This window comes from Oncorhynchus clarkii, chromosome 4 (assembly GCF_045791955.1).
Source record: "Oncorhynchus clarkii lewisi isolate Uvic-CL-2024 chromosome 4, UVic_Ocla_1.0, whole genome shotgun sequence".
In the NCBI taxonomy this organism is placed as follows: Eukaryota; Metazoa; Chordata; class Actinopteri; order Salmoniformes; family Salmonidae; genus Oncorhynchus; species Oncorhynchus clarkii.
Window position 1 is genome coordinate 10,692,145 of NC_092150.1, and position 12,072 is coordinate 10,704,216.

A 12,072-nucleotide genomic window follows, 5' to 3' on the forward strand; every position below is an offset into this window, starting at 1 on the left:
GGCACACTCTACAACCCCCCCCTCCCCACCTGAAGAAGGAACAGGATGAACACATTGTCAGCAGCTTTTGAGGCAGTGAGGAAAAAAGTCCTCAAATCAAATGTTATTGGTCATATACACATATTTAACAGATGTTATTGGTCACATACACATATTTAACAGATGTTATTGGTCACATACACATATTTAACAGATGTTATTGGTCACATACACATATTTAACAGATGTTATTGGTCACATAGACATATTTAACAGATGTTATTGGTCACATACACATATTTAACAGATGTTATTGGTCACATACACATATTTAACAGATGTTATTGCGGGTGTGGAGAAATGCTTGTGTTCCTAGCTCCAACAGTGCTGTAATATCTAACAATTCACAACAATACACACATCTAAAAGTAAAATAATGGAATTAAAAAATATATAAATATTAGGACAAGCAATGTAGGCGTGGCATTGACTAGAATACAGTAGAATACTATATTATTTATATATCACAGCTCTGAAAAAAATGAAGAGACCACTGCAAAATGATCCGTTTCTCTGGTTTTACTATTCATAGGTATGTGTTTGGGTAAAATGAACATTTCTGTTTTATTCTATATACTACTGACAACATTTCTCCCAAATTCCAAATAGAAATATTGTCATTTAGAGCATTTATTTGCAGAAAATGACAACTGGCCTAAATAAGTAAAAGGATGCAGTGTTGTCAGACCTCGAATAATGCAAAGAAAGTTCATATGAATTTTTAAACAACACAATACTAATGTTTTAACTTAGGATGAGATCAGAAATCAGTATTTGGTGGAATAACCCTGATTTTTAATCACAGCTTTTATGTGCCTCGGCATGCTCTCCATCAGTCTTTCACATTGATGTTGGATGGCTTTATACCATTCCTGGCGCAAGAATTCAAGCAGCTCGGCTTGGTTTGATGGCTTGTGACCATCCATCTTCCTCTTGATCACATTCCAGAGGTTTCAATGGGGTTCTGGTCTGGAGATTGGGCTGGCCATGACAGGGTCTTGATCTATTGGTCCTCCATCCACACCTTGATTGACCTGGCTGTGTGGCATGGAGCATTGTCCGGCTGGAGAAACCAATCCTCAGAGTTGGAGAACATTGTCAGAGCAGAAGGAAGCAAGTTTTCTTCCAGGACAACCTTGTATATGGCTTGATTCATGTGTCCTTCAAAGACAAATCTACCCGATTCCAGCCTTGCTGAAGCACCCCCAGATCATCACCGATCCTCCACCAAATTTTACAAGCCACAGTGTCTCGCTGAAATTTGGTGGCGGATCAGTGATGATATGAGAGTGCTTCAGCAAGGCTGGAATCGGGCAGATTTGTCTTTGTGAAGGCCACATAAATCAAGCTACGTACAATGTTGTCTATGTAAATAGAGGCTGATGCACTAAGGTGCAGGATAGAGTAACCGGGTGGTAGCCAGCTAGTGACAGTGACTAAGGGCAGGGTACTTGGTGGAGGCTGGCTAGTGATGGCTATTTAACAGTCTGATGGCCTTGAGATAGAAGCTGTTTTTCAGTCTCTCAGTCCCAGCTTTGATGCACCTGTACTGACCTCGCCTTCTGGTTGATAGCAGGGTTAACAGGCCGTGGTTCAGGTGGTTGATGTCCTTGATATTTTTGGCCTTCCTGTGACAATGGGTGCTGTAGGTGTCCTGGAGGTTGTTGAAGGATCTCGAAGGTTTTTTAAAAAACGTATCAACCGTTTCTGTACATATGCTGCAACATTTTGATCAAATTAATGAGCACATTTTAACCCCTTCTTTTTTGACTTCCTATGTGAATAACTACAACCAATTGATTTAATAAAATCAGTAATATAATAATTCTAGTAGCCTATTTATTCATCTCTAGTTAAATGAATTAGATCTTTTATTTTCTAGGTGATGAAGTGTGACTGGTGAACTCAAGTGTACATGCCCTGTACATTAAAATACATGCCCAAGAGGAACATGTTCGGCCAGCAGGGAATGGTCGCTAAATTCCAAATTCCGCAATTATTCAGTGGACAGACAGCAGGTTACAACAGAGGGAGTGCTCCGTTTAAAGCAAGAGTTCTCCAAGGCTGCCAGGGCGTTAGTGGTGAAACCCATCAAGGAGGAGAAGACATGGTGTTTCCGGTCTGAGCTCCTACACGGCATCGTTGACTGCTGTGCCAATATTATGTCAGATGTAGACAGAGAGAGGAATTATCTGTCTCTAGGACCATCCCAGCGGACTCTCCTGAGTGCCCAAAGAGAGAGTGGCGGTCACTTTGGGGGAGCGGACTAGTGTTCCGAAAATGAAGAAGGAGCAGGCCATTCGACAGCAAATTCAAAGATACACCCATCCTTGGAGGGAATTGAAGTGGAATTGGGTTTTTTACCAGTTCAACAGACAAGCTACCTTGTCCCGGACCTGCGGTTTCAACTCTGTTTTTCAGTCTCTCGGTCCCAGCTTTGATGCAACTGTACTGACCTCGCCTTCTGGATGGTAGTGGGGTGAACAGGCCGTGGCTGTGTCAAGTATATGTAGACGGGAGGAGTATTATGTGCCAGCTGAGCCTAAAATGCTGCAATTGTGGTGGTGAACATACACCTGAATTTCTGAAGTGTCCTGTTAGGGTGATGGAGGTGGTAAGAATAAGGGCTGTCCAGAATGTCACCTATCCGAAGTTGTTGAGCAGTGAAAGAAAAGCGTGAAGTTGAAGAAATAATGGTAGTAGGAGTAGAGACACAAGATGATGTTCCTTGTCAACAGAGGGATCCTGACATGTATGTTAAGAAGGTGGACGTTGTAGCGTTTATTGGTTTGGTTATCAACTGCACAGCACAAACAGAGAGGAAATCTAAGAAAATAGGCATTGTGAGTGTTACTGTCGCTTAATGTTCCATCCTCACAGGCACCTGTAGGAATGCAATTTGAATGTAACTGAAGGAGTGGGATGGTTGTTCGATTCATTTTTTAAATTATCCCCCTTCCTGCATTTGAATATATTTTTTTGTTTTGTTTCAAGACCCCGTACAGTAGGTGGCGGCAATATACCAATAGGTGTAGTCTGCCATAACATTTTAAAGAAGAAAACAACGCAACCGGAAGTTGGAATCGCTAGTATCCGTTTGGGTTCACAACTGCAACTGTTTGTTGATGGTGGCATAGCTAGCCAGCTACTGCTATGTCAATATTTTTGATTTAGCTAGCTAAAACAAACGTTTTTACGAAGAAAATGAGTTCTGAAGGGAATCGACACGGGACGAAAAGACCTGGTTCTCCGAATGAAGTATGTTAACTATAGTTACATGCATTGAACGGGACAGGCCTTGCAGTTCAGCTAACCGGTTAGCAAGGCCCGTATCTGGTTTGCTTTAGCAAAGAAGTATGCAGTCAACTTGCATCCTAACTAGATATGCAGCCTGTAACATAATGCGTCCTAGATCAACAAAGCCATAGAGTAAAACAGTTAACTATTTAACGCTGGTCAACAAATCACAAGTGTTATTTTTTTAGCTAACTTATTCACCTTAAGGTGGCCAGTTTGACACATCATGATGAAGCTTGCCAGAAAGATGGCAAGTCAATTTAATAAACATTTATTTTGATATAAATGAACTCGAGGCTGTTACTACTAGGCATATGACGTGGCTAGTTAGCGTTATATTAAGATGTGTGACTTTAGCTAATCCAATTGGGGGGGGGGGGGGGGGGGGAAGAGTGTGTGATCTTCGAGCCGAAGGTGCAATAAAAGGCCTAGGCTACGTTCTGGTGGGATCCCATTCCTTGTGTACTGTAGGCAATTCTGTGTTGTTCTTGCAGGATGGACCTACTCCATGGGCAGCTGCAGATCTGGGGGACAACGAGAGGAAGCAGAAGTTTTTGAGGTTGATGGGCGCAGGGAAGGTTTGTTTGGTCATATTCTATGTAGACTATTTTTCCCAACCCTCCCGACCTTCCCGACCACTAGACGTTTCACATATTTGTGGCCCTTACTGGAACACCTGATTTCAAATGTAGCTAAATCACCAAGCCCCTGATTAGTTGAATCAAGTGTGCCAGTCTGGTATTGGACTATTATTACTGTAACGCAGTTAACTTAATTCAACTTGACGGTTACCTCTATTCCAGTATTAGATTGAGCCAACATTTTCTTAGGCTACAATTTATAATCCATATAGCATCGTCAAAGGAGGAGCAGAACTTGTATTACAGAATTATGTCTACTGTATTTGGTCCTGCAGAAAGAACACACTGGACGTCTAGTCATTGGAGATCACAAATCAACATCCCATGTCCGCAGCGGTGAGTAACCCTCTTGAATTATAGAAAAAGGCTTGTCAAGGTACTGGTATCTTGGCAACCCTATTCTACACCCCTTTCAAATGCTTTACTCACAGATGTATCTATCTCATCTAATCTAACCTTTTCCCATATCAATGCAGTACTATCTGGGACCAGATAGCACTGTATTTGGTATGATTGGTGTTTCACTAGTTTGTCCTCTGCAGGGGCGGAGGACCGGAGGATGAACTCTGAGCTGGAGTTGCAGTACCAGCAGGGGCTGGACGGAAAGCTGTCAGGCAGGAATAGGAGACACGTCGGACTGGGCTTTAGCGAGGTGAGATCACGGACGGACAGAATTTTAAAAATGTATTTAACCAGGTAAGCTAGTTCTCATTTACAACTGTGACCTGGCCAAGATAAAGCAAAGCAGTGTGACAAACAGAGTTACACATGGAATAAACAACACAATAGAAAAAAGTATATATACAGTGTGTGCAAATGGCTTGAGGTGGTAAGGCAATAAATAGGCCATAGTAGCGAAGTAATTACAATTTAGCCGATGATGATGTGCAAGTAGAGATACTGGTGTGCAAAAGAGCAGAAAAGTAAATAAAAACAATGTGGGGATGAGGTAGGTAGATTGGGTGGGCTAAGTTGAACATCGATCCTAGCAAAGATGGCTGACAAATTGTTCCATTCTGATGAATAGGGCTTCTATGACATCAGCCAATCAATCTGCTGTTCTATTGAATGGCGGAAGCAAGTTTGGGTACGCTTTCATTCTATTTAGCTGGGTTGTGTTCGTTAGTACCTTTCAGGCTTTGGAGATTTTTCTTGTTTAGTTCCTATCTGAATTTGTCTAATAAAAACAACCCTGGCCTGTTACATGACATGATTAGACCGTGATGTAATACTGATTGATTGATACATTTTAAGATTTGAGTTACTGATGGTGCTTCTCATTAGACCTGTATGTTTGCATGGCTATGTAAGATTAATGACAGCACAGCACATTTAAGCGCCACAACGTGCGATTGGCTCAAATTAGAGGCATAATTTATACAGCCAAAATGTCACGTACATACCCACATGTTGCCCCAGTCTCCAGATCTTCATTTTGTGACACTTCTGTTCGCTCCACAGCCGGACCCAGCCCCACCTCCACCACCCGTAGAGGGCCAAAGCAAGGCAGAGCAACCAGCCAGTCCCAATGCCCCAGACAGCCCCTCAGAACCCCAGGGCTCACCAGACAAACCCCCCTCACCAAACCCAGAGGACAGCACGAAAGACAAGAAAGAGGACAAGAAACACACCTTCAAAATGGCCTTTGTGAAGTCATCCTAAGACTGGGAGAAAAACAGTCACTTTTTTTCTAAAGTCAAACCACAGATTTGTACATAAGTCGTTCTTTTGTGTCTCTGCAGTACTCCCAAGCTGATACATGGTAACTTTGTGGTTTAAGATGTCTTTTATGTTTCAATGCTGAGCAGCAAACCAGTAGTGCACTACTGGAGGTGATAACAATCATTCAGACAGGTTTCCTAGTCAATTTTTGTTAGGAATTCCTGACTGAGTTGTTATAAATGGTTCTGAGACGAAGCTCATGAGTTATAAAATGTACTTAAACATCAATAAACTGAAGTACCACACATTAGGGATGAATATTTTCTCAAATCTACCACGGCTATTTCAAAGCATTTAAAAAATATAATCACTATACCAGGGTTCTCCCTGCGCTACATTGCCGGCTTGTCTGGGCCACTATGTGAAACTGATATTTAGTAATGATAGAGTAACTTTGATCAGCAATTACATTTTTGTGAATTGCGAAACAGGCCGTTCAGTGCATTACAGCAGTAGGATATCTCAACACAGTGTGAACCCCGAGTAGGTTGTAGCATCATAACTGCAACGGCAGTCAAATGACCAAAGATACTAAGCTTGCTAGAAAACCTCCAACGAATGACATAATATCCTATTTGGCAATATCGAGTTGATAATTAGCCTATGCAGATCAGTGCATGAATAACAGATGAGGATATTGTTAAAATAATAAATCCATATCTACTCATACAATTTGATCACACATTATCTACTGAAGGTCTCAGATGGGCAGCAATACGAGACAGCGCAGAAGCGTTATAGTGATATGCATAATGTAGAAGAGCTTTTAAAGACAGGACTGTCCAGCCAGCAATCCCAGTTATAGTTTATTCTGATGATAGACAAGGAAGCACATTAGATGGGCAGGACAACAGTATGTTGATGGCTGTAGATTTGTGATTCGTCTGTTAGCCCCTGCTAACTTATGTCCATGCTAATGCGACCATTACAATTAAATGGGGAGTCAGGATGTGGGATTGTGATAGGAAAATAGCCTAGGCTCTATATAAGGCTACTGCGTGAGTCAATAGATAACTAATACACTTGGTTTAGGCTACATTGCATGCTACATGTTTCTGATCAGTGATAGATGAGCAAACTAATAAATGAGCTACCACTTCCACCTGTCCGGCCAGAGATCAATTAACCAAATATACAGATGGAGATTCAGTGACAAGCAGTAGGACAGAATACTCACGCGAGTGAAGATCAAAATCCACTTATATACATGCTAGACACATTTTCTGATCAGCTAATATATAAGCAAACTAGAATAAAGATGATCAATTTACCTAACATTTCCCTCAGCCTAGTTACCAAATATCCAAACTGATTCTGTGAAAACAAAAATCTGACTGTTTGATATATCTAGACGAGTGTCTCAAAGCAGCGCAATGGCTCTGTCCCAATCAAAAAGGTGCTGAAATGATGTAGGTGACCACACAGGACTATTGCTTTACATTTGTATAACGGTTGCATATGATTTAGGGATATACAGTATAAGCAAGAATTTGATACATGCCTTCAATTGCATTAGCCTATATTTTAATAATTCAGTTGATCATAACTAAGGTGAGTTTTTCTCTCTGCGCCTTTTCTATTTCCAATGGCTATTTCCTCATCTCCTCACTGTGCTGCCACCCGCCTTGTTCTCAAAACCAATTTAAATCATTATACTTATTTTTCTAGAAATCTGGCTTTTTTTTCCAGGTTGGGGCTAATTTAATTTCTGTGATGTCAGGCCTGGGCTCGGGCTTCAAGCTTTACGGACTTGGGTCGGACCGGGATCTAATTTTCAGTTCTAATGAGAACTCAAACTGCAAACTCAACTGCATTCGGATCTGGTGTGCAGTCGAGCAATGTCAGTTATGTGTGTTTTTAATTGATGGCCACTTTGTGTGAAGTAAATATGCCAGGCTAAAAGGATTCCATGCAACAACCTGTATGGATAATGTGCTTTTTTGTTGTTGCCAAATCTGCTGCGCATGTGTATTTTGTGGAAATGCATTAGTGAGACAATGTTGTAATTTTCCATGTCTTGTCATTACATTTTTGGGGGGAAATGTTAAGAGTGATCCCTTTAATTGTCAATTGCGCTATAAAGCCGATCTTCAGCACTATGGCTGGAATTGAGCCCAAGATAAACATGCTCGTGTTTGAATCGTCTTGCATTTACGGTTTGAAGTGAGTTGATTTATGACACATTGACCGTATACGAGTGTGTTCATGATTAAATATTGAGAGAGAACTGGACATGAGGCAACATGTTTTGTTAAAACCTTTATCTCCAGAAAACATCATTATGGTTTATTTCCCTTTTAAATTACACATAATACAATACAGTTGATTGGCAAAAGAGTTTACATGGCAGTGCTGAGCTACAAAGGTTGCAATTTGGTGCAAGATTGTCTTTCATTAGTCAAAATAAAATAAATATATGATTCATGTCATAATTACATTTCCATCTCAACGACCTATAAAACATTGTTTAGAACTTTTTGTTTAGAAATATAGACCACACTTCAAAAACTATTAGTGTTGACAATTACACACAACATTAAGGTGCAAAACACAACTCCAATTCAAACTTAACACTAGGTACATGCACAGTTTCAATGCTCTCGTTGAGTTTCGAATAACTCCAATAAAAAGTATTATAAAACATCACTCTGGCTTTAATTGCTGAAAATGATTAGTATTAGATCCTTTGCCCATCGTCTATTTTCATTCACGGATGTCCTGTCGGTGTCTTGGCGTCTGTGTCAATGGTCAGTCAGTGCTCAGCTGAGCTTTGGCTGAAAGGGGGGAAAAACAGGCTCATGACATACAATACAGACGGTAATGTCTTCAATCGAAAGAAAGTTCCACCCTCTTTCCAAAAAGACTAAGTAAGCAGTGCTTGTTTGTGTGGAAACAATAAGCCACAACCTTTTTACATTCTAATCATGACCCAACAACATCACCATCACCTAACCCAACAACATCACCATCACCCAACATTACCATCACCTAACCCAACAACATCACCATCACCGAACCCAACTACATCACCATCACCTAACCCAACAACATCACCATCACCCGACATTACCATCACCTAACCCAACTACATCACCATCACCTAACCCAACAACATCACCATCACCGAACCCAACTACATCACCATCACCTAACCCAACAACATCACCATCACCTAACCCAACAACATCACCATCACCTAACCCAACTACATCACCATCACCGAACCCAACAACATCACCATCACCTAACCCAACAACATCACCATCACCTAACCCAACAACATCACCATCACCTAACCCAACAACATTACCATCACCTAACCCAACAACATCACCATCACCTAACCCAACAACATCACCATCACCTAACCCAACAACATCACCATCACCTAACCCAACAACATCACCATCACCTAACCCAACATCACCATCACCTAACCCAACAACATCACCATCACCGAACCCAACAACATCACCATCACCTAACCCAACAACATCACATGACCCAACAACATCACCATCACCTAACCCAACAACATCACATGACCCAACAACATCACCATCACCTAACCCAACAACATCACCATCACCTAAACCAACAACATCACATGACCCAACAATATTACCATCACCTAACCCAACAACATCACCATCACCTAACCCAACAAAATCACCATCACCTAACCCAACAACATCACCATCACCTAACCCAACAACATCACATGACCCAACAACATCACCATCACCTAACCCAACAACATCACCATCACCTAAACCAACAACATCACATGACCCAACAATATTACCATCACCTAACCCAACAACATCACCATCACCTAACCCAACAACATCACATGACCCAACAACATCACCATCACCTAAACCAACAACATCACATGACCCAACAATATTACCATCACCTAACCCAACAACATCACCATACCTAACCCAACAACATCACCATCACCATCACCTAACCTAACGTCACATGACCCAACAGCCTCACCATCACCTAACCCAACAACATCACCTGACCCAACAACATCACCTGACCCAACAACATCACCTAACCTAACAACGTCACATGACCCAACAGCCTCACCATCACCTAACCCAACATCATCACCTGACCCAACAACATCACCTGACCCAACATCATCACCTGACCCAACAACATCACCTAACCTAACAACGTCACATGACCCAACAGCCTCACCATCACATGACCCAACAGCCTCACCATCACCTGACCCAACAACATCACCTGACCCAACAACATCACCTAACCTAACAACGTCACATGACCCAACAGCCTCACCATCACCTAACCCAACAACATCACCTGACCCAACAACATCACCTGACCCAACATCATCACCTGACCCAACATCATCACCTGACCCAACATCATCACCTGACCCAACATCATCACCTGACCCAACATCATCACCTGACCCAACAACATCACCTGACCCAACAACATCACCTGACCCAACATCATCACCTGACCCAACAACATTTGGACACCAAAAACAACCATGCTTCAGACAAGAAACCACCAAAGCACTCCAAGTTGTGAGAGCCGAAATGACACCTAAAGACAACAACTATCCCACTGGGCACAGACGTCAGTTCAACGTCTAGTTTAGAAGTTGTTAAAAGTTGGTTGATAAATAAATAAATCTTCTTAAGTTGTTTCAATGTCATCACATCGATTTTTGGGGGGTTGAAATGACGTGAAAACAAGGCTGATTCAACCTTGTGCCCCAGTGGGATGCCAACACAAACATCACAGAGGCACCTTAAGGCCATGACACTCAAGAGAATATGCAGTGTACCTTCACTAGATCTGTTATTCAGAATCTCGCTGTCTGCACAACCAGGGGCAATGAGAGAGGGTCACATTACTGTGTTGTACAGTGAAGATGCCCCTACACGCTGTTCTTGGGTCAGTTTTGGGCCAATTCTCTACACTAATGGTTAAGGTTATGATGAGGGAGAGGGAAAACTGATCCAAGATCTGTAGCTTCACCCCGGAGTGTGCTGCATTTGTCTCCCTTTCTCTGTTCTGATTCTCTTCTTCCAGGAGTGTGCACTGGCATACTCCCCATCATAGATTTGATTCAAGCGTTGGCTGGAGGAAGTTTCCACCATTGATAAATCCATACTTCTCACTTTGGGAGAAGGGTTGAGAATCAGGATACTAACTGGGTTGGCTTCTCTGAAGAGAGCACAATGTCCTACTAGATACTCCATCTATAGCTATATTAAAGGAGTGTTTTATGAAGGCGGGATCAAAGATACTGTAGGCAGTTCAGTGGGGAAAAGGTGTGTTTGTGTGTGTACAGCATGCATAGAGTAGCCTGTGTGTATAGACTGTGTGTGTACACTGTGTACTATATACACTGAGTGTATTAGGTACACCCATCTAGTACTGGGTCGGACAACCCTTTGCCTCTAGAGTATATAAATGTTGCTCAATTGGTATCAAGGGACCTAACGTGTGCCAGGAAATTATTCCCCACACCATTACACCACTGCCACCAGCCTGTACAGTTGACACCAGGCAGGATGGGGCCATGGACTCATGCTGCTTATGCCAAATCCTGACTCTGCCATCAGCATGATGCAACAGAAACCGGGATTTGTCAGACCATGCAATGTTTTACCACTCCTCATTTGTCCAGTGTTGGTGATGGCGCGCCCACTAGAGCCGTTTCTGCTTGCTTTTAGCTGAAAGCAGTGGAACCCGGTATGGTCGCCTGCTGCAATAGCCCATCCGTGACAAGGATCGATGAGTTGTGCGTTCCAAGATGCCATTCTGCACACCAATATTGTACTGTGACGTTATTTGCCTCAAAGTCGCTTAGGTCACTCGTTTTGCCCATTCTAACGTTCCATCGAACAGTAACTGAATGCCTTGATGCCTGTCTGCCTGGCCACTGAGTGTATATGTAGTGTGTATGTGTTTACGTGTGTTTTTACACGTGTCCATGTGTGTGTGTATGAGCTGACCTGTGAACTGCTTGCTCTTGATGGAGGCTTCAGAGGCCAAGGCGTGAGACACATTCATAATCCTCTTCTGCTGCTGCATGGCTAGGTCCAGATCAGTAAAGTCCAGTGGGACAGCCACACCAGACGACGGATGTGTGTTCTGAACACTGACACACAGGTGGGAAGGGAATACAAACATGAGGAAAAAGAGGCCGAAACCCAAAGGAAGTACAGTCTGTGTCCCAAATGGAACCTTTTCCCCTACCAATTCGTCCCTGGTCAAAAGTAATGCACTACGTAGGGAATAGGCTCTGGTCAAAAGTAATGCACTATGTAGGGAATAGGCTCTGGTCAAGAATAGTGCACTATGTAGGGAATAG

General features: G+C 42.4%; 2 protein-coding genes across 6 annotated transcripts in view; one reads left to right on the forward strand and one right to left on the reverse strand.

Annotated features, from left to right (window-relative positions):
- Nucleotides 1-3,115: 3,115 nt before the first annotated feature.
- On the forward strand, nucleotides 3,116-7,849 carry LOC139406409 (small acidic protein-like). The gene is made up of 5 exons (XM_071148962.1): nucleotides 3,116-3,297; nucleotides 3,831-3,914; nucleotides 4,253-4,313; nucleotides 4,520-4,629; nucleotides 5,439-7,849. Exons 1-5 carry the CDS (start codon nucleotides 3,244-3,246, stop codon nucleotides 5,637-5,639), a joined length of 510 nt encoding a protein of 169 aa, XP_071005063.1. The 5' UTR covers nucleotides 3,116-3,243; the 3' UTR covers nucleotides 5,640-7,849.
- A 94-nt stretch (nucleotides 7,850-7,943) lies between these two features.
- Nucleotides 7,944-12,072, reverse strand: part of LOC139406408 (pleckstrin homology domain-containing family A member 7-like) — a 170,191-nt gene continuing 166,062 nt past the window's right edge. For 4 of the 5 annotated variants that reach the window (XM_071148957.1, XM_071148958.1, XM_071148961.1 and 1 more), the window contains exons 24-25: nucleotides 11,714-11,859; nucleotides 7,945-8,473 (exon numbers count right to left, since the gene is read on the reverse strand). In XM_071148957.1, the coding sequence (XP_071005058.1) occupies nucleotides 8,448-8,473; nucleotides 11,714-11,859 (172 nt within the window). In that variant the 3' untranslated portion in view covers nucleotides 7,945-8,447. Of the gene's footprint in view, nucleotides 8,474-11,713; nucleotides 11,860-12,072 lie in introns of all 5 variants that reach the window. The other variant, XM_071148956.1, reaches the window with a different exon arrangement.

Excerpts from the sequence above, each read along its gene's own strand:
- LOC139406409 (XM_071148962.1), top strand. The coding sequence starts at position 3,244 with ATGAGTTCTGAAGGGAATCGACACGGGACGAAAAGACCTGGTTCTCCG. Across the intron at positions 3,298-3,830 it reads GACCTGGTTCTCCGAATGAA|GATGGACCTACTCCATGGGC; the intron begins GTATGTTAACTA and ends TTGTTCTTGCAG. Across the intron at positions 4,630-5,438 it reads TCGGACTGGGCTTTAGCGAG|CCGGACCCAGCCCCACCTCC; the intron begins GTGAGATCACGG and ends TTCGCTCCACAG.